This window comes from Palaemon carinicauda, chromosome 1, assembly GCF_036898095.1.
Source record: "Palaemon carinicauda isolate YSFRI2023 chromosome 1, ASM3689809v2, whole genome shotgun sequence".
Classification (NCBI taxonomy): Eukaryota; Metazoa; Arthropoda; class Malacostraca; order Decapoda; family Palaemonidae; genus Palaemon; species Palaemon carinicauda.
This window is the reverse complement of record NC_090725.1, coordinates 7,440,950-7,464,551: the sequence shown is the minus strand read 5'-3', so window position 1 is coordinate 7,464,551 and position 23,602 is coordinate 7,440,950. Positions and strand designations below refer to the sequence as shown.

Below are 23,602 nucleotides of genomic sequence, written 5' to 3'. Positions count from 1 at the left end.
CAAGAAGGGAGATTAAGTAATAGAATATGCAGTACAAGAAGGAACATTAAGTAATAGAATATGCAGTACAAGAAGGAACATTAAGTAATAGAATATGCAGTACAAGAAGGAAGATTAAGTAATAGAATATGCAGTACAAGAAGGAACATTAAGTAATAGAATATGCTGTACAAGAAGGAAGATTAAGTAATAGAATATGCAGTACAAGAAGGAACATTAAGTAATAGAATATGCAGTACAAGAAGGAACATTAAGTAATAGAACATGCAGTACAAGAAGGAACATTAAGTAATAGAACATGCAGTACAAGAAGGAACATTAAGTAATACAACATGCAGTTCAAGAAGGAACATTAAGTAATAGAACATGCTGTACAAGAAGGAACATTAAGTAAGCTCATTATATGAGTAATCGTTATGAGAATCTGTATCATTAACATGTTAGCATCTCCAAGATGGTCGCTGTTTCTCATTTCAATGTTCCTTAAAAAGAAAAGTGAAGCATAAATACATACACACATGTAATTGCATAAACATATACGATTCATAAATTTCTTTTTTTTTCCTTATTACTGGCTACTAAAGTTTCACTGTTAATTCGAAAAATGTAATAAATAATAATAATAATTCTCTAATATCGCAAGAGGGTCTGCCCCTCTCTTTTATTCTTCTTCTGTACTTCTCTTTCTCCCTATTTCCCTAGTCTTTCCCATCCCGAGTACCTGCCTTTGAGCTATAAAGTGGATTGTATCCAGGGGTACTCTTCCTTTCCCCATTTTCCCCACTTCCCTATCCTTATTATTATTAGTATTATATAATTCGTAAAAGTTTGTTTTTGTTCATATTTTAGTATTGACTGTAACCTACTTTTCATTTTACACCATACGTTTTCATCACAACTCCATGAGTATTGGCAAGAACAAAATTCCTATGATCCCTGAATACCTAATTGAGATGATTATGGCATAAACCAGAATTGAAGATCATATAAAAAAAAATTCCAATGCTGATGATATCTTTAAACATCATTATTTAAGAAAATATCAAACTTTTGAGGTAAATTCTCTTGCTCCATTGATTTGCAAAATTAAAAAAAAACTTGAAATGATGTTTTTACGGTCATTCGGCAACACTAATCCCTACTGTAAGCCACCAGAAGTATTAGAAACAAGAGCAATCAGAGATTTCAGAGCTTCGCCAATGCACATTAACCCTTTTACCCCCACCATAAGGTTAAATTTCGAGCACATTTTGCTATATATTTTTTTTTTTTAAATGCTCTAAGAGGCTTAATTTTTGTCCTAGAGAGGTCAGGTTGGTCTCATTCTTTTGAAAAATGCCTGAAGTTTCTCATGAAATTATCAAAAATATATAAAAACATGTAATTAACAGTGTTTTGCAAGAACGTACCGGTACGTCCTTTAGGGGTAAAAAGGGTTAATAACAGTTTAATAAAGTCTACGGATATCGCCTCCTACTTTTCATATGATGACTGTACAGTGAATGGTGGAAAGTACAATGTTGGGATGGATAGTATTTGGTAACCAAAATAAGATTATGAAAAGTAAAATGTCCCTTTCTCTAATATGAAAAGTATATAATCAGATATCAACCGATATCAACTTATGCATCAGAAACTTGGTGCCTTACTAAAGCCTTAGAACATAAGGTAGTTACAAATCAGTGAGTTTTGGAAAGAATAATGATGGGAATAACTCTAAGAGACAGAAAAAGAGCAACATCGACACGCGAACAGCGAGTTTCCCCCGACTTCCCGGCTCACTAGGTGACTCAGTTGATAGGCAAGATAACAGATATAAAATGCATGGCATAATCTTTGTGTCTGAAGCCGTTGTATTGCAGCCATTTTGATCTCGGGCAATCTCCTGTAGGCAACCGCATGATGCAGTGATAATGGCGCAGGCAGTTAAATGTAAGTATACATTGAGTTTCTTTTTTATTTTCCAGTGTTCATCTCCAAGCCGAAATACACGGTCCGAGAGATAGGAAGAGAAAAATACGGAACTGTTTTGATGAAAGGATACTTTTTACAGAACGAGTGCCTTAACCGTGTTAACATTTAGTCACTTTGTAAACTTGATGTCAGTTGACTTACGGCTGGATGGTCGATGAAATTATAACTGGGATTTCAGAATCACTATCGTATATCCGACTGATGTCTAAGATCCAGGAGAAGTTGTGTTGTGTTTGTCTTACATAGAAAAAAAAATTCGAAAAAAAAATTCACAATCGATTTGAGAAAAGTGAACACTATATTTTCTTGTGAAATATACCTGTGTCAGAAATGAGCTATACATCATTTATTATCACTGCGTTAATAAAGAAATGTATGTATGTTGTTAAGCTAGTGTTTAATGTCTGGAAATTTTTGGCGACATATTCAGGGCAGATACCAGAAATTACCCCTTTGAAAATCGAAGGTTGTAGTGAACGGTATGAGTGAAAGGAAATAATGATGCTTGAGAGTTTTTCGCCATAGAATTATGATTGGTTAACCGTCTGTTAGGTGAAAACGGAAGGAAAGATACAGAGAAATAATTACTAAGATTCCTATAAAATTGTGAATTTCGTAAAGGCACTATAATGCAAAAAATGATAAGTGTTCGTTATATGCTGTTTCGTTTCTGTTATTGTTACGCAATCGCAGGTACACTGAATTTAAAATGCCCAAGTACTGTATATATATATATATATATATATATATATATATATATATATATATATATATATATATATATTTATATATATATATATATATATATATATATATACATATGTATATATATACATATATATATATTATATATATATATATATGTATATATATTTATATATATACATATATATATATATGTATATATATATATATACATATATGTGTGTGTATATATATATATATATATATATATATATATATATATATATATATATATATTAAAATAAGCTATATATTTTATTCCTTTAATATCTGGATTCTCTCTATATCTACGGACCAGAGACCCAAGTGGAGGAATCAACTCAAAGATATTAAGTCAGCTTAGGTTCAACAAGAATTTCATAAGGTAAATTACCCCCCAAAACATCAATTCTAACAACATCAGAGCTAGGTCTAGGTAAGAGAGATACATGAACTTGGTTTAGTTCACACTTACCCACGATAATGTCTCAGTCTATCTTTCTCAATGCCAATGTAAAGGTAAGGCTAAATGCGAGTCCTTAGTTTATTATAAGGAAAGATAATTAGCTATAAGACTATGGGTGGATGTATAGAATACTCCAAAAGGTGACTGTGTGGGGTTACTATAGTCCATTTCTTTTAGCGATGCATATTTGCACAGACTCGCAGCGGTGCCCTTTTAGCTCGGAAAAGTTTCGTGATCGCTGATTGGTTGGAATTATCTCGTCCAACCAATCAGCGATCCGGAAACTTTTCGAGCTCGGAAAAGTTTCCTGATCGCTGATTGGTTGGAATTATCTCGTCCAACCAATCAGCGATCCGGAAACTTTTACGAGCTAAAAGGGCAAAGCTGCGAGTCGGTGCAAATATGCATCGCAAAAAGAAATGGACTATAGTTTATCAATATGATGACAACAATCGGGGCATAATTGTTATAAAGGCTTAACCTAGAGTAATGTATATTATAAAGGTGTATACTCAAGGTACTCCAGTTCACACCCAATAGTAACTGCTACAAGTTTAGATAGTGATGAAGGATATGTTAGTAGGGAATAGGATATGGAATCTAAGATAGGAATATAAGATCTTTAGCTGTTATTGTCTAGTGCTATGAAGTTTTTTGTTCTGCCAAATCAGTGTGTTCAATACTCTCGTATTAGAATTATACCACCAAACACTCGGTATTTCCACACAACAGAATAAGAGAATAATAATATGTAATTTATAGTATTGTTTATACTTAAATACAAGTGTTGATTCAAACTAACAGTAATAGTATTAGGACTAAGACTTCACTACTATGTATACAAATAAGAAGGTTGCAGTGATTACTACTCCATTATAATATTAATTTTCTAAGCTTCGGGCTGAGCTTTCCTCTTGGGCCTATCGTCAAACCCCCCCCCCCCCCCCCCCCCCGCCCCGTCGAGTAGGAGCCTGACCAATGACTTCACTCACATCACTATCAACAGCCTTATCCCTGATAACAAGCCTCTTGACTATCAATCACTCCTATCGACGCTAACAGCCTTAATTAATACACTATAGAATTCCTACAGAAATACACATAATAAGTAAAAATGAAGAGAGGACAGAGAGACAGGATGGGACAGCATCTCTGTGTTACTGTAATAGGTTCAATACTAAGGCATCAGATTCCAGGTCAGAAAGAATAATAATGGAAGAAGTGCACCAGGAACTGATTATAGAGCCTAAAAACATCAGCCTATAACCAAATTTCATTAGTTTAGAGTTTTGAGGTTTTAAAGTCTAACAGTGGCTGTATAGAAAGAGAATATATTCATGTTATTAGTTCCTGTTTTACCTTTTCCCTGGAGAAGATTTTTTACATCAATACCTCTTTGGGAAATTTACATAAATTGCTCCCAGTATAATTGCTAAATGACTTCGACTACAATTATTGCGGACATGAGTCTTTTTATAGTTTATATATGACATATTTGTTTTTGACGTTGTTAATAGTTTATATATAACATATCTGTTTTGACGTTGTTGCCTTTTTTAGAATGATTTATTGTTATTTTGTTCTCTTCATTTATTTATTTCCTTATTTCCTTTCCTCACTGGGCTATTTTTCCCTATTGGAGCCCCTGGGCTTATAGCATCTTGCTTTTCCAACTAGGGTTGTAGCTTGGATAGTAATAATAATAATAATAATAATAATAATAATAATATGTATTTTACAACTCTTGTTAAAAAACAGGAATGTCATAAGCTCAAGCATCCATTAGTAGAATTACCTTTGCATAGTAAAATAAATACAGAAATAACAAAAGGCAATAAGAAAGAACAGTTAGTAATATAAAAGCAATATCATATGAAGTGAGCTTGCTCAACAATAAAGTGTTTGCACAAAGTTTAATCGTTTGAAGTTCCAATCATTCAAGTCCTTTTTAGATCATAGTTTCTTAATTTGTTTGTAGCTGTGAAAACTGCTTATCACTGGGCCTCACAGGAGAAAGGGTGAGATTGTTGGAATGAAATGCATATCTATAAATGTAGTGGATGAGTTAATCAGGGAAGATTTGAATCAAAGGAATGTTCAGAATCATAAAATGTAGTAGTTTATTATTATTTCCTCTAACGTGCTGCAAATTGTCTTGACTAATTTTCAATTGACCTACATTCCCTACATATGTAATATATTAGATATTACTTGTTAAAAACACATGACCTAAAGGTCACTGTGGAAGTAAGAGAAGTGTGAGAAACGCCATAGTCATATCCTAAGTAGGATGTGAATGCCAACCCTCAGCAATGTAACATTTTTCATGAAGAGTAAACACAACCAAGCCCGTGAGAAAGAAGTTGTCTGTGAGAACGGAACAAGTACCTTCCGGTATTAATGTTGTGTTTACTATAAATCATTGAGTGCTGAGATAACTGTATAAACTTTAGCATGAAATTGGATATTTGTGGGAGTTCACTTTTAGATGTCATACGGAATGGTCATCCGACCAAACCATCTATACTCCTGTGATGGAGATGTTAATACTGTTCTTAAATAATAAACTATTTTAAAGTTAACTTACTTAGATTTTACTTGAAGATGTAACATACCAAATCTAATCTATAACACATTTAAGATGACATTTGAAGAGAACCCATATGTGTGTTAACAACAGTAACACACCAATACATATACAGTAACATCTCAAGAAGGCAAACTTCAAGATGATCAGAAAGTATGCCCCTAACCCAAGCAGATTCTATTTCACCGGTCTATTTTATGTTGAATTCGTTGAAAAAAAAAAATGCCCATTTATGTTACTTTTTAAATATTTTCCCTTGAAAAGACCTCTAAAGGGGTCAATCACCTGGTTCTTAGCAAGTATTTTTTAGGCAGTTACGACCCATTTTAGTGGCACCCTACTACAAGAATTTCCTCTTGATGTTGCCTTTAATGGCCTTTTGAGAATAAATTATTTTTTTCAACAATACATAGATAATTTTCAAACAACCAATGATTATTAACAAAGCGTAAATCCTTTTAATTGTTATTTTTAAGTGTAAATGTGTCAATAATATTTGCATGATACATACATACATATACCAAGGCACTTCCCCCAATTTTGGGGGGTAGCCGACTTCAACAAATGAAACAAAAACAGAAAGGGGACCTCTACTCTCTACGTTCCTCCAGCCTAACAAGGGACTCAACCGAGTTCAGATGGTACTGCTAGGGTGCCACAGCCCACCCTCCCACATTATCCACCACAGATGAAGCTTCATAATGCTGAATCCCCTACTGCTGCTACCTCCGCAGTCATCTAAGGCATCGGAGGCAGCAGCAGGGCCTACCGGAACTGCATGATAAAATATACAAATGTGTGTGAATATAGCTACACAGTTTTTTTTTTATGCAGAAATTTGTAACTTTTTTTTTTTTAATGATCCCAGCCCTAAGATATGAGGCATAAATCCCATTTATTCATTCACAGCTCACTGATTGCCAGACATATAGTTCATTACATAAGTCAAAGAAGAACAAAGTTTTTTCAGTTAATGGGTCTTAAATGGCTTCTGTCAAATATCAAATTTGGTCAGGTTAGTAATGCATTGTATTTCATATGCAAAAATGCAGATGCATTACATTGTAAAGCTGGATTAAATCTTATTTCCTTATGGGCTACCAAAGACAATTAAGATATGTATTAACTAACATGCATTCCAAGTCCTCTTGCAGCCTCTTACTAAATAGTTGATATGACGGTCAGTTTTCAAACACAGCATACACTGTTAAAAATATGCATTAGAAAAACGGCAAATGCCTGGTAACGTTTATTCCCGGATTTTCACTGTTTTAAAAACGGATACATTAACGTGAACGAGGGATATTACGGTCACCAACCAGTAAAAAATAAAAAAAAAAAAAAAGTAAGGTAAAATTACGGTCGCTTGTATTTTACTGAAATATGGCTGTAGACAGCATATTTTTACGGAGAATTTCAGGTTAAAATTACCGTTTTTTTTTTAAGTGTACATGTTCAATTTCTCTCCCATGGAAATACAAACGTTACATTTGATGCTAATATTACTGCTTGTCCTACTACTACGCTTTGGGTGGTAGTTTTGCTAGTGTTCTTAGATAACGTATCGGTGCTTCTTTTTATCTAGATATGAAAATACCTGAAGGGGAGAACAGGCTTACATCGTTAGATTAGCATGCAAAATATTTCATGCTATATTATCATAATGTGTTTCTGTTTATCATCTAACCGTAACAAGCACGTACTTTGTCAATATTTTTTTTATTAAGAGATTGTGAATTAAGAAATCTTGAAGACAATTAAGAATTTAGCGTTAAGAAAATCATGTTTATTCAGTCAGTGGCGAATATTTTCTCATGATTTTTCTCTTGTTCTTCAGGTAGTTTTCACCGGATCCTATTAGGTGCCTTACTGTTTTGCACTGTTGGCATCTATTTAAGTTATTTTTACTTAAACGCTGGTGGAAGTCAAGTTTTTTTAAGAAACATCAGAGGTAAGAGATAATTAGTAAAAGTTTAGTACCATACAATTGCTCCAACTCTGAACTTCAAAAGTTCAAAGTTGGAGCAAATGCTTTTTTTGTTGACCAGGCGGACATGAGTCTTTTTATAGTTTATATATGACATATTTGTTTTTGACGTTGTTAATAGTTTATATATGACATATCTGTTTTGACGTTGTTACTTTTTTTTTTAGATTGATTTATTGTTAATTTATTCTCTTCATTTATTTATTTCCTTATTTTCTTTCCTCACTGGGCTATTTTCCCTGTTGGAGCCCCTGGGCTTATAGCACTTTGCTTTTCCAACTAGGGTTGTAGCTTGGACAGTAATAATAATAATAATAATAATAATAATAATAATAATAATAATCCTATGTTTCAAATTATTATTCTATATGAATAAGAAATTATTTATAGTGAGTAATATCCTGAAAAGAGACTACCATTCGAAAAACATGTCTCTTGAACGTTCAAGGCAAGTTTGTTAATGCTGCTTCTAAAACATTTTTTGCAATCAATTATTGCCAGTCTATTTTCTTATTAATGGAGAACCTGGTATCCCTTTTACCCCCAGGCTATTTGGAAATTTCCAACCCTTAACCCCCCGGGGGTTATTTTTTTCCCAGCACATTTAGCAGTATATTTTTTTCTAAATTGCTCTAACAGCCTTAATTTTGTCATAGAGAGGTCAGGCTGATCTCATTCTCTTGAAAAATGCCTGAATTTTCTCAAAAAAAAAAATATAAAAAACATGAAAAAATTTTTTTTTATAGCATTTTTTGCAAGGACGTACCGGTACGTCCATGGGGGGGGGGGGGTAAAGGGATGGCTTTTGTGAAACGTACCAGTACGTTCTTTGGGGGTAAAAGGGGTATAGGATATGACATTTCAGAACTTCTCTCCTAGATTTGAGATCAGAAAAGCAGCACTTTTCAGACATCCTACACAAACTTCGGAATATGCTTTTGGGTACAATGACATAACCGTTTTATGCTTTAGTGCAGTTTGAATCTATTTAAAAGGTTAATTCACAAAACACGAAGATATACCTTTTATGCAATAGACAAGTGAAAAAAAAAATGGATGTAAATGTTTGGTAGTGTTTTACAATATCAATGTTACGAATCTAAGGTCTTAGCTTATTCAGCGAATAATTGTTAAACTTTTGGTATGTCCATTTACCAATACATTTAATGTCAATATTATTGGATATAAGAATCATGTTAAAAATATTTTCACAAATCAGTATGTTTCTAACTTAAAAGCATATTTAGAAAAATAATAAAATAAAAATTCAATTTTATCATATATTAGATGTTTTAATGTATATACAAAAATATCAAATATAATTTGTTAAGGAAATATTTCTTTATAAAAGGAAAAAAAATGTATGTTAAGAAAATGTAATTGTATTTTCATAATAAAAGATAAAAAAAAAAATATATATATATTTCCAGACTGGAATTCTCACTACTATATTCACACTCCTGGCTGCATCCTTCCAGAGATTGATCCCTTTCATCCAAGCCTTTTGAAATACAAACTTAAACAACCAAAGGAGGTGAGTTATTTGTTTATACATAAGATTCTATGGTAGATATGGGAATGAAAATGAGTTGCCAAGAATTTTATATCTGTACCTAATTATTTTATGCACTCTCTTGCTAATGCTTTATTTAGATATGATATCATAGAAACAAGTTTATGGTTGAATTGCCCTCAACTTTAAACTTTGATGAAGTTATAAATGATATCTTCTTTATCCTCTTTGAAAGAGGAGTGGCAAAAAACAGAATGGTTAGGGGTTGACTTACTAAATTGACTGCTGACAACTGTGACGTAAGTCTCTTTCAATAAGACTGTTTGCCAAGTAGTCATTACATTGGTTTAGAAGTTTGTAAAACGCGACTTTATGTTTTATAATGAAAAGATTCCCTAGAAATTAAATTTGCTGTGAAATTGTGGAAAGCTCAAAAGTAAATGATGCGCTGGTGTATGATGGTTATGAGTATGCTTGCAAGAATGACAGTTAATCATGAGAGCTGGGGGCCTATGATCTGAGCCTAAGGAGGGTTAGTATAAAGAGAGAACAAAGTGGAGAGATATTGAGGGTAAAGAGAGAAGGAGCAGGGAATTGGCCTTCCTACTGACCTAACCTGCGACCCGAGAGGATTTAGGCTACATATAGTTTGGCATAGGAGCATATGAGTGGGAGTGTGTGTATAGGTATATCATAGAGCATTGAGGTTGTAGCATGATTTTTTTTCTTCTAGATCAGTGGTTCCCAACCTTTTTTCTGTCATTTCCCCCCTGCACCCAGTTCAACCATCCATATTTCCCCCTTCATGCCCCGCTCAACCCTCATGCCCACTCACCTACCTTAGAAATGGGTATGATATTCCAATTATCCCCTTGAATATCATGTCAATGAGAAATATGATATGATCATATCATAATTGAATGGCTAACAACAAATTGCCGCACGTACTATGTGGACATTTTCTGCTTGTTTTAGTTAGTAGGTAGTATAATTATTTCCCCCCTGGAAGCTTCAAATTTCCCCCCTGGGGGAAATTTCCCCCAGGTTGGGAACCACTGTTCTAGATCATGTGGATAGTGAATAGAGTAATAGCTAGGTCATGGCAGGTTTGAGAGTTCTTTATAGATACTTGGATCACCACGGGATCGACGGCAATGCACCGTGAAGCTGAGGAAGTAAGAGCCCAAGTACATTTCTGTAGTCAGTGTTTGCTCTGGGTAGAGCAATTATAAACTCTTAGAACAAGACAAATTGTGTGCAAAACCACGGTCTACGAAGATATTTAGGAAGTCAGAAACAGGTGAATCTGAACGTTTCTCATTTGTCACATGGATATAGAAATGTTAGTGGAAACATCAAAGATGCTGTTCTATTTTTAGCATGGACTCGCATGCTATTCTATACCACAGACGGTAAGCGGCCGTACTAAAACTTAAAATCAGTATACCATGGTGCCGTCTAGTGCCAATGTATAACCAGTTGCAATGTCCATTATATGTATATATATATATATATATATATATATATATATATATATATATATATACATTCATACATACATATATATATATATATATATATATATATATATATATATATATATATATATATGAACCTTGAATACAAGTTTTTGGGAGATAAGGCAACTTACACCCAGTGTTTGGTTAAAATAAGAAAATAAAATCAGGGGTACCAAGGTTATGCAGTGAAGCACCAAGACATATGCCTTGGTCAATTTTGAGGCATGTATGTATGTATGGTGTGTGCATGTGAGGAAAGTGGTAGTGGGTGTTATATATTGCTATGTTTTTCTATTCATTTAATTTACTATTTTTTTTTCTTCGTTAAAACCACATTTAATAATTACTCTACCTTTTCTTCGTGATTCATAAACTGATCGGTTATAAAATGCTCTTCACACAGTAAAAAAAATTTTGGTGCTGATACTGTGACTTCCACCGGATCTAGCAGACTGTGGTGACATAAACAATTCTGGTACAATGGATTTACTTTTTACGTTGTGTACCTGTTTCTTGCCCCTGTGAATTTTATCAAGCAAATCTATTTTCACCCTTGATGTTTAGTTAAACAAAATATTCATATGATGAATATTTTAAGAGTAAAGAATATGTTTATCTTAATTGAAATATATATTATCGAAATTATGCATCAATTGTCGTAATTTATATTTTATTTCAAACACAAGACCACTCTTAGTCGTACCAGAAAGACGTTCAATACAATTATAAATGAACAGCTATAAATGTAGGTGGTAAGGGTGGTGTTACAATTGCATGTTTTCGTGAATTCATAAACCTTAACAGGTTTTCACCACCGTTATCGTATAGTGTTTTCGATAGATCTAGTAGCACCACTTCATATATTAAATAACAATGGCGTAGATAACGATTATGGATTAGACACGCTATTGCAGATACGCATGAACGTGTGGTATGGTTTTAACCTGTGTTGTTGTACCTATTTTTAATTATTATTTACTCAACCAATGCACCCCCTTGAATTATTGTTGTATTGTAAATGTACAATATTCAGCGTTATTTTAAATTCAATATCTCATTATCGTAAGCTAACAATTAAATCCACCACTCTGACTACTATCATTACCGACGACCTTCACTCAAGTCTAACATTACCACCACTGTCGGGGCTATGTTTATTAAATCAAAATGTCTCCATCATTAAAACTACAAGAGCATATCGTTCTATAGTCCATTTCTTTTATCGAGGCAGATTTGCACCGACTCGCAGCGGTGCCCTTTTAGCTCGGAAAAGTTTCCTGATCGCTGATTGGTTAGAATTATCTCGTCCAACCAATTACAGCGATCAGGAAACTTTTCCGAGCTAAAAGGGCACCGCTGCGAGTTGGTGCAAATCTGCATCGCTAAAAGAAATTGACTATAGATCTTCTTCTTTATTGGGAAACGTGAAAAATGACATTCCGGGTCTGTTCCTACATGAATTTGTGCAATTATATGCACAGCACCTACAACTTTGGTGCGTTCTTCCAACCATTTTTCTTATGCGGTTATACTTGACGCTTGGTGGCAGCACTAGTATCGCGATTACATTCCGTCCATAGGCGTCTACCGTCTGTGTTTTGTTGGTCTGTGATGTACTTTACAACTTACGCTTAAACTGAATTTCTCGCTAGAAAGGCTTATAATATTGTATCGTTCTTATAAAAGGAATGCATAACTTAACCGTATGTGAAATCAAAAGAGGTGTAAGTTTCTATGTTTACCATAACAATGCTGAATGCCGAACTGGATATAATTTAAAAACCACGTGTGTATGGGTCTGATAACTGCAAAGTTGTTCATTAATTGATAAAAAGGGGTCACAGTTTTTTTTTTTTTTTTTTAGAGAAGTCACATCTCCTACGGTGCTGTAGACAATTAGCGCTTTCAAATGATCTCATAAGGTGCATTGTAATTTTTACTGAACGACTTTGCAGTATTTTCTGTCTCTAGCTACAGGCATGTTTTATGCTTACTACTTTACTCCAGTCCCCTATGTCTTCATTGTTGTTATCAAACCTTTGCAAAGAGTAAAGGAAGTACTCAATATACCCTCTTTTTAAGTATTTTGGTGCCTAATTTATTAATGGATCAGTGTTAACTACATACTGTTGCTGGGATATGTAAAGCGCTTCGTTCTTATTATGCTGTGCAAGACCATGTAAGCGAATTTTCCTTCTTCTGCCCCAATCTCGTGATGTATGATTATTGTTATTAACATTCTTATTATCATTACGATTACTATCCAAGCTACAACCATATTTGGGAATGCAGAATGCAAAAAAACAGTATTAATAAGAAATAAAGAAATAACGAATAAATTGTAATAGAAAAATAACAAAAAATAAGATATATTCATATCAGCAGCAGCGTCGAATACATCAGCCATATATTAACTATAAAATTAGTCTTGGGCAACATATCCAACAAAAAAAAAAAAAAAAAATGCTTTTACAACAAGTTTGAACATTGAAAGATCGGTGGATTCAATAACCAGATTAAGAAAATCACAGCTGGAATTAAAGTTTTAGTATTGTGCAGTATTGAACATTATGATAGAAAAGTAAGACAGTAAGAATTAACATTCTGGGTCGACCTGTGACGCCCGGTGAAAAGAGTCCTTCCTTACACTTTTCTGATATAAATACTTCTAAATATACCAGAGAAATTAAAGTATGGAATGCAGAGGTTACTACCCTCGCGCGAACACCCTGTGGGCGTCGTTTATAAAGCAAGGGCGTGTGAAAACTACTATTCACAGGCTGTCTCCCATTTAAACATTATATCTAGTGCAACATACTGGATGGTATCATCTGTTGAGATCTGGATGCAAAGCAGAGTCAGAATTAGAAAATTTATATAGTCATAGAGTTTAGTTCTCTTCCCCCTCAATCCTTAATCTATTCTTCTGTTACTTGCTACATTGTTTAATTATTCAATTAACTATTATTTATTATGTATTAACCTCCCTTTATTTAGTTTTATCTTTTTTAATCACTTACTTTGTTGTTGTTTTTTTCAGTATACTGTTAAAGTTTTGCGTTTATGAACTTCGTTGTTTTTTTTTTTTTCAGTATACTGTTAAAGTTTTGCGTTTATGAACTTCGTTGTGTTTTTTTTTTCAGTATACTGTTAAAGTTTTGCGTTTATAAAACCTTGATTGAAAAATTCATGCCTCTCAAGTTACAATAGAAGAATATATTTTCCTTATGAATAAGTGGCCTAATCCACTTTTACATCATGCATTCTTACGTGCTTAACAATTATTGTTTGCATTTCCTATCTTAAGGTAATTTGATGTCTGAAACTATAATTTCTTTGATTTTATGTGAAATTTACTCTAAATGAATTCTGCATTTACAGCTCGTGTGTTCGAAGAAGAAGCCCTTAACAGAAGAATCTGGCCTTAATCTGGTTTTTTACAGGGACAGATTGGCTGACTATGGAGTTGCAAATGATAATGCCACGTGTTTTTATCGAGGAATCATAAGAGTAGAACAAGAACCGGGAAAATATAGCAGTCAATGTGACAATAAGTGGAAGTAAGGACCCAAATGTTTAGTAATATAGTCGGTTTTAGAGCACAGGTGTATTTCCTTTTTTTTTCCCATTATTTTTCTTTTTTTTATTAAAAAGTTAAATTACATATTCTTTACAACACAATATTTAAAGCATAATCACATTTAATTGCATTTTTCTATAAACAAATCCATCTAATTTAACAATTTACATCACACATCTTGATTTTAATTTTTAGTCACTCAAAAACAATAATTTATATACTTTCTGGTGAACATTTTATTCATTCTTTCTTTATAGATATTTTTCAAAAGCCACCGATCATATTGAAATTTCTCATTATTAATGAGCCTTACTATGCCAGGCTTATACTGTATAATATAATTATGCGTCCACAGGTTACATAATCTGAATGGGCATCTTTGAGGTTATAATATCTGCTTCTTGGGACTGCAGTAGCATTATGCTTGACGTGAAGGATTCACGTCAAGCTCCTTTCATTTCATGCTTGAATGAAAACACCATTAATAGTCAGATCATATAAGGATCAACAATGTGCACATTCTTCCTTTTTTCAATGATAATATTCTTAATCAATGATTAACGCTAGTAACACTGGCATCAATGGCTTTTTAAAGTTGGATTCCAGTCAATTCTAGTAATTAAATTATTTCTTTATATATGTCTTGGTCATTATTTAGGAAACCTGTGACTCCCTTTCTTCTGTTGGAATCTCATTACTATGTATTGTAATTAATAAATCCTCTTTAGATTCTAGTGATGTTAAGCAGCAGTGGTCATTAGGATCTATTTTCTATCAAGCCAGTTAATGTTTGTTGGCAAACACCAAACATAAACACCACTAACACCACTACTCTTACATATTAGCCAACAGTTGTTTTTCAGTTCTGCGTGATTGACAGAGTAGATTTCATTCTAGATTTGATTTATTTGTTAAGATATTGAATTGAAGAGTGCAGTTTGTTTACACTGTCTTGGCGCATACATAATTAACCCTTTTGCCCCCAAAGGACGTACTGGTACGTTTCACAAAACCCATCCCTTTACCCCCATGGGCGTACCGGTACGTCCTTGCAAATAATGCTATAATTTTTTTTTTCATATTTTTGATAATTTTTTGAAAAAATTCAGGCATTTTCCAAGAGAATGAGACCAACCTGACCTCTCTATGACAAAAATTAAGGCTGTTAGAGCAATTTAAAAAAAAAAATACTGCAAAATGTGCTGGGGAAAAAAATAACCCCCTGGGGGTTAAGGGTTGGAAATTTCCAAGGAGCCTGGGGGTAAACTAAGTGCGCGTGAGTTTAGCAGTTACGGAAGGGTTGACGTATGTAAGGTTAAAAATATGCGATTTGTCTGTTTCCACTGAATACGACAAAAAGTCGAGATCTTTAGCTACCTCCCTTTTTTTGTATTTAAAAAGATAAAAGACTTATGAATGACTGACAAGTAGTTATATTGAGTAATTCCTTCTAGACTTAATGCTTCCGGTCGAAAATATTTGGTCTTAATCATAGTATATGTCTTAGAAATTATTATTATGGTTTTACAATTGTAAATAGAATCTTTATAGTTAACGGACATGTGATTTTATTATATGTCTTAAAAATTATTAATATGGTTTTACAATTGTAAATAGAATCTTTCTAGTTAACGGAGATGTGATTTTATTATATGTCTTAAAAATTATTATTATGGTTTTACAATTGTGAATAGAATCTTTATAGTTAATGGAGATGTGATTTTATTATATGTCTTAAAAAAATATCATTATGGTTTTACAATTGTAAATAGAATCGTTATAGTTAATGGAGATGTGATTTTATTATATGTCTTAAAAATTATTACTATGGTTTTACAATTGTAAATAGAATCTTTCTAGTTAACGGAGATGTGATTTTATTATATGTCTTAGAAATTATTATTATGGTTTTACAATTGTAAATAGAATCTTTATAGTTAACGGAGATGTGATTTTATTATTTGTCTTAGAAATTATTATTATGGTTTTACAATTGTGAATAGAATCTTTATAGTTAACGGAGATGTGATTTTATTATATGTCTTAAAAAAATAATATTATGGTTTTACAATTGTAAATAGAATCTTTATAGTTAACGGAGATGTGATTTTATTATATGTCTTAAAAAATATTATTATGATTTTACAATTGTAAATAGAATATTTATAGTTAACGGAGATGTGATTTTATTATATGTCTTAAAAAATATTATTATGGTTTTACAATTGTAAATAGAATATTTATAGTTAACGGAGATGTGATTTTATTATATGTCTTAGAAATTATTATTATGGTTTTACAATTGTAAATAGAATCTTTATAGTTAACGGAGATGTGATTTTATTATATGTCTTAGAAATTATTATTATGGTTTTACAATTGTAAATAGAATATTTATAGTTAACGGAGATGTGATTTTATTATATGTCTTAGAAATTATTATTATGGTTTTACAATTGTAAATAGAATCTTTACAGTTAACGGAGATGTGATTTTATTATATGTCTTAAAAAATATTATTATGGTTTTACAATTGTAAATAGAATATTTATAGTTAACGGAGATGTGATTTTAATCTAGCTAATTACTGTATACATTAGTGTTACTCCATCATTGTTATCAATCCTGTAATCACTTAACTCTGTCCATTTAATTTCAGACTAAAAGATGAAAAGGTTGCGATAGTGCAGAAAGAAATGCCAATTGCTGAGGATGCTATATATGTAGGGTGCACTAATTCAACGTCCAAGAAACCAAAAGCATTTTATGAAGCAGTTCACTACTTCATACAGCCATGGAGAGCTGAAGAAAATAGGAAGAAATTCAAGGTACGTCTGCGAATATGTTAGTATTATTACTGGAAGTAATATTGCATATTACGAATATGTATGTGGGAGTAATGTTACTATCTTTTGTAAGTTTAGTGCTATTATGATTATTATCATTATTGATATTATTATTGACGTTGATGTTGATATTATAATTACTATTATTATTCATAGTTTACATACATTCGTAATACGTCAAACAAGATCATTAAATAATTGCTAATCAAACTTTTACAAAGTAGAAAAAAAGAAACCGGGTAATCTCACTGATGCTCTCAATGTTTCATGAATCTGATATATATTTAGGAAATTGTCACCTTTTATATTTCTCCATTTTTACTTTTCCAGGCTAAGAACAATGGCCAGAGGAAGGATGACCTTAGTGTAATCATTATGGGATTAGATTCAGTCTCTCGAGCAAACCTCCAGCGACACATGCCAGCAACTTATGATTTCGCAAAAAACAGCCTCCATTTGATTGAAATGGAAGGCTTTAATAAAATTGCCTTGAATACAGACGTGAACCTTTCGGGAATTTTACTAGGAATGTATTATGACGAAGTGCAGAAAAGCTGTACACCCAAAGATAGCAAAACCAGATTTGATGACTGTCCATTTATATGGAAGAACTTCTCTGCAAAGGGATATCCTACGGTCTTTGGCGAAGACAGTCCTTGGATGGGAAGCTTCCATTACAGAAAACATGGGTTTTGTAAATCACCAACTGACTACTACAACAGACCCTACTTTTATGCTTCTGAAAAATTGATTGGAAATACTAATGGAAAAAAGTACAGCGGCAATTATTGCCAAGGAGGAAAGTCCAGTATTTCTATTATCCAAGACTATTCATTAGCCGTCGCCGAGGCTTTTAAGGATATTCCCTATTTTGGTTATTACTGGACAACTTCAGTTACGCATGAATCAATACAGAAGACTGCAATGGCAGACCTCCCCACTCGAGACTACCTGAAGAAGCTGAGCGACAGAGGCTACTTAAACCACACGATTCTATTTTTCATCAGCGACCACGGAATGAGATTTGGGAAAATCACCAATACTTACGCAGGGATGTTGGAAGTGAGACTGCCCTTTGTTATGTTTGGATTTCCCAAATGGTTTGGATACCAGTACCCGGAAGCTATCAAAAACTTGAATACCAATAGAAAGAGACTAACGTCATCCTTTGATCTTCATAAGACTCTTCTTGATATTGTTAGCGAGGCATATATCAATCCACTTGAAAGGTGAGTGTTTGGTGAAGAAAGTTATACAGGTTATACTCTGTACTAAAGGGAAGATCTGAACGTCGGTTGAATTTTTGTGACCATTTGCCCAACAGATGGCGCTAATATTTTGTGCGGTTCTTGTGCTGTTTGTTTTCTTCAAATCATCAGCAATGTTGTCGCCCCATTTAGGTTAGTTTACTTTAAGGCACAATGTCGTATATTGAATTTGTGGTCTAGCATGTCTCACACATATTCTCTAATTTATATTTAAAAATTACATAATACATTTAATACATATTATCTTACATTTTGTGAATGTGTGAGATTTCATTATGATCAGCCATATTTCAATGTTGATTTGCGCAGCCGGGTGTGTAATGAATTTAAGAAATATTGCATATATTGAATTTTATATCAATCTATCGTACTATCTAAAGGAAAAGGGTCTTCTGATTGCGAGAAAATGAATGACCAACAAGCGACACCAACTAGAAGTACGAGTATAAGCAAGAATTTAGGTGGTCTACTGATAAATAGGAATTAATACATATATGCCGGCATGGAAAATTAAGATATGAATTATATTAAAGCAATTAACAGTACTCGAACCCTCTGAGGTACGGAGTTGAGGACTGCAGGGTGTCTTTTAGTTAGCAAATAAGTTAGGCACGATGGTAGTAAATGGCACTAATCAGGCACTTAGCGTGCACGGAGTTTTCATAGAGATTTTGACCCTTGATAAAGGAAATGCCTAAACTGTTTTGTGATTTTATTGAATGAAAAGCTGTTTTAATTAAGCTAATTTATTTTTCTTTGTTGGTGCATTGAAATATGTAATTATATTTCCGATTTTTTTCTTTTTATCTCAGTTATATATTAATTTTTGTTTTGTTTTTTGTTTTTTACTTTTGTAATTATTAGGCGTTATATTTTCCATCAAGTATACTATGGTGAAGTGGTTCTGGCCAATTGACTAGAAAATAACGGATAACTTAAAGATAGTGTGTCGCAGTTTGATCTAAAAATCTGAATTACTCCAAAGAATGGTAAAAAGGGCAAGATAAGAATTCTTAACTCAGGATATTGATAGATTTATCCTACAATTCCGGGATTTGGAGGTTTATATGAATTCTTTATTTTGTTGTGGGTGGTGTGAACAAAGGTTTATTGGGACTTAGAGTTCAGAATAAAATTTTTAGAAATCATCTATATCAGAATTTAAAAAATCATCCAAACCTAATAGCTCAGAGGGAAATTGAAACAGAAATCTGCACTATTCTGTAGCTCTTGATATAAATCAAACGGTTTTTATCAGTCAGCCTCAAAAGCAACTATTCTTCCTCATTCAAGTTTTTAGTTGCTATGATTTATTTTTATTTTTGGAACTGGAAGACGTATGGCATGATATTTGATGCGAATTATGTACCTTGCGGAGAGAACAAAGAGTTTTACGTTTTCAATTTTATATAAAATTGTCATTTTTGGTAACATTTTGAGACGTTGTAATATAGACTAATGTCAGTACAGTGCTGCACGAAATGCATAACCTACTTACCAAGACTAAAAAGACATTGCTGTCAGAAGATGAACACATTTTCTTATAAAAACATCAATGTTTATCCCTTTCACCCCCAATGGACGTACCGGTACGTTCTTGCAAACCACTGTTATTTACATGTTTTTGCATATTTTTGATAACTTTATGAGAAACTTCAGGCAATTTCCAAAAGAATGAGACCAACCTGACCTCTCTCTGACAAAAATTAAGGCGGTTAGAGCAATTAAAAAAAAATATATAGCAAAATATGCTTGAAAGTTCAACATACCTTGGGGGTAAAAGGGATAAGATATCAAGAAATGTGTTGTTTAATATTCCTTTTACTGGCCACGTTACCACAATGTAATTAGAATAATTGACAATGGTTATTTCTTAGAGATAACTAAGCTAGAGAATCTTGAGTCATAGATCTCCATTCCAACAGATCTTACCGCCCCACAACAGCGAACCACGGTCAGAGTTTGTTTCTAGAAGTGTCCAAAAACAGGACATGCGCAGAAGCTGGTATACCGGATAGGTACTGTGCCTGCATCCATACTAAAGAGGTTAAGACAAGTGATCCTCATGTCCAGGAAGCAGCAAATGAGTCAGTTAACATAATCAACAGTAACCTCATGGAATTCCCTGATTGTGCTCAGTTGAAATTGAAGCAGGTAAGAACTCACCTTTCTGAAGGTATGCTTTTGATGTTGAATTAATTTATTTCTCAAATATGTAAATTTGGAACATTGAAATTTAGCTTCAGATCAGGATGGAGTTGGAGTACCATCAGATTTGGGGAAATAGTCGATATAACAAATAGAACAAAAAAGATATCAATATGAAAGCATTTGAAATAATAATAATAATAATAAGAATAGGGAAGTGGGGAATATGGGGAAAGGAAGAGTACCCCTGGATACAATCCAGTTTATAGCTCAAAGGCAGGAACTCGGTATGGGAAAGATTAAGGAAATAGGGAGAAAGAGAAGTACAGGAGAAGAAGAAAAGAGAGGGGCAGACCCTCTTGCAATATTATGGAGGGAACTTGAAAGTCTATTAATGCGCAGCAAAGGAATGTTAGTGGAAGTAATGACATTATGTTAGAAATATGACAGGATGAATATTATATACTTAATTGAGGAATATATAAAGTCAGTTTATATTTAAAGTAAGATAAAAACTTTTGAGAGAAGTCAAATATGCTAAATGTCTGGAATCAATGTGGAAAACATAGATTAAATGGTTTTGCGAGGACTTTACATAGTACTGATAATTTAAAAAAAAAAAAAGGTGTTTTTCATTAGATGGTGATATTTTTAATCCATAATTGCTTACGTATTTCATATCACAACAATTGATTAAAAGGTTTATTCCGTAGTATTGCTCACAGTACTGAAATTAAACATGCCCACTGCTATGAATAGGAGTGAATGTTAACTGAAAAAATATCTGTAATGTAACTTATTTTTGTATAATGTGTCTGGGCCTCCTAAAGTTGACATTTTCTTCATTTGTAAAAATTGCAGCAAGATAAATGCCTTACACATAATAGGAACGTTTCAAATAATATTTAGACCTATATCATTAGTTTTAAACATTAAGGAAATAGTTGTGCTCTGCGATTTCATAGGTTTCAAATAACGAACCCTTTTATTTTCTTTTTTAAGGAAATTTGCTTGGCTGTTAGTATTTGATTTAGGATTTCTTATTTGACTATCATTTTGGTTATTTCATCGCCCACACATACCCTCTTTCATAACAACACCGGCGTTTGGCTGAACTATTGTATAATAATAATAATAATAATAATAATAATAATAATAATAATAATAATAATAATAATAATGAGTGAGTGTATGGTAAGAGTGAAGATTGTAGCAGCGTTGGCTCATCTGTGGGGTCTCGGGGAGAGTTCTCAGTACCAGAGGGGTTACTGCTAAGTTCCTCACGGTTGTCGTGGTCACTTTAGTTCTAATCTGTTTGGTATTCAGTGGTTTGCTCCGATGACAGGTGGGCAGGAGGAACATTCCCTGTGTAGTATTGAGTTTGGTTTTTCCTGCTATAGGAGGAGGGCCTCAAGGATAGGTAGACACTCGGTAGGGGGGGCGATGCTGATGATTTTTGAACGGCGCCTTGTTTGACTCGACAGGACAGTTTCTTGGAAAGGCACATCGTCGTCATACCAAAATTACCGCCAGGCCATCCTCTGCTGGGACATTAGTATCGGTATGCCACATTCGTTTTCCTAAGGCTGTGCTATGTGTGGGGCCCAGTTTATATCTCAGAATCAGGTTCTTGGTCTTTGCTGATTGGTGAAAGATAATGAGTTTGATAGTGGTGTTGTCTTGTGGGTCTGATAAAGTTTCTAATAATATTTCTAATTGCTTTAGCATCATCTCTGTAAGAAAACCAATGTGGTATACTGATACCAATGCCCCGCCCGAGCATGCGCTGGCAAGTGCACTAATATGACTACAATGGGGCTTTCCAAGAAACTGTCTTGTATGTCCAGCAGGGTGCCATAAAAATGCATTATCAACAAACCCCTAGTGATATTGAATTGACACAACACATTATCAATCATACGAAAGTCAACAGCTGGTGCCTACAAATACTTGACACCCTCCTCCTACAGTAGGAGAAACCAACACTCAATACTACTGTACGCAGTAAATGTTCCTCCAGCCCAACTGCAACTGGAGCACCGCACCTCAAACCCCCGAATACTGAAATGATTATGATGAGACTGACTATAATAATAATAATAATAATAATAATAATAATAATAATAATAATAATAATAATAATATTAAGTATGATGATGATAATTATAATGAAAATAATAATAATCATTATAATAATTCATGGGTCAACATTTTTGATGTTCCATGGAAGCTAAGATAGTAGAAATGTAATACTCATGCAGCAAACAGCGCATAAACAAATGAAGAAGGATGCCCTGTCTACGTTTTCTTCAATACCATAACCGTTAATGGACTCCACGTAAACGTGTCATTGAATGTGACAAGCTAATTATCATTCTGTCATTATGATATCTATTCTTAGGCCAATGTTAACTCTATCTGCGAAAGCAGTTGATTGTAAACATGAAATAATCACTCTTATTTGACTCCTTCGGGGACTATAAATGTGTGTTGTCTCTGGAATAAAGTAAGTTGTTAGGGATCTTTTCTTGTATCAATACCTTCTTCTCTCTCGTCACATTAGTGACCTACATAGTTTCTCAAACACCCGGCCTACCTCCTAGCTCACCAGTCCATTGCTGTATCCTCAGAGAATGCTCACTACAACCCCGGTTCATCTTCCCACACTGCCATAATGAGGCTCCCACCCTTCGCTAGCAGAGAGTATTTTGCTTGTTTTAGCTCGCCAAGATTCATTTCCACGTCACTGGCATGATGTGCTCAAGCACCAAACCTGACTATGTTTTCTCTTCAATACCCAATGACACCTTCCCAGAAATCTCTCACTGACTTTGCAAGCAAAGGGATGCTCTCATAGATTATGATGCCACCAAATCATTCCTCCTGGAGCAGTGCTCAATGTTGTCATCTGAGTGTGTAGCCAAGATTTTCAGATCCCTCAACAACTGTTGGTTGATCAAAAGGTGTCGATATCCCTTGGAAAAATTATC

The 23,602-nt window shown here is 33.5% G+C and overlaps 2 protein-coding genes across 2 annotated transcripts in view; one reads left to right on the top strand and one right to left on the bottom strand.

Annotated features, from left to right (window-relative positions):
- Window positions 1-23,602, bottom strand: part of LOC137646734 (proton-coupled amino acid transporter-like protein pathetic) — a 157,931-nt gene that overhangs the window by 123,450 nt on the left and 10,879 nt on the right. The gene's annotated exons all lie outside the window — the stretch shown is intronic.
- Window positions 1,882-23,602, top strand: part of LOC137646714 (uncharacterized) — a 26,874-nt gene continuing 5,153 nt past the window's right edge. Inside the window, exons 1-7 of the mRNA XM_068379825.1 lie at window positions 1,882-1,932; window positions 7,588-7,701; window positions 9,168-9,271; window positions 14,152-14,330; window positions 17,010-17,178; window positions 17,527-18,425; window positions 20,390-20,618. Of these exons, the coding sequence (XP_068235926.1) occupies window positions 1,914-1,932; window positions 7,588-7,701; window positions 9,168-9,271; window positions 14,152-14,330; window positions 17,010-17,178; window positions 17,527-18,425; window positions 20,390-20,618 (1,713 nt within the window). The 5' untranslated portion in view covers window positions 1,882-1,913. The remainder of the gene's footprint in view (window positions 1,933-7,587; window positions 7,702-9,167; window positions 9,272-14,151; window positions 14,331-17,009; window positions 17,179-17,526; window positions 18,426-20,389; window positions 20,619-23,602) is intronic.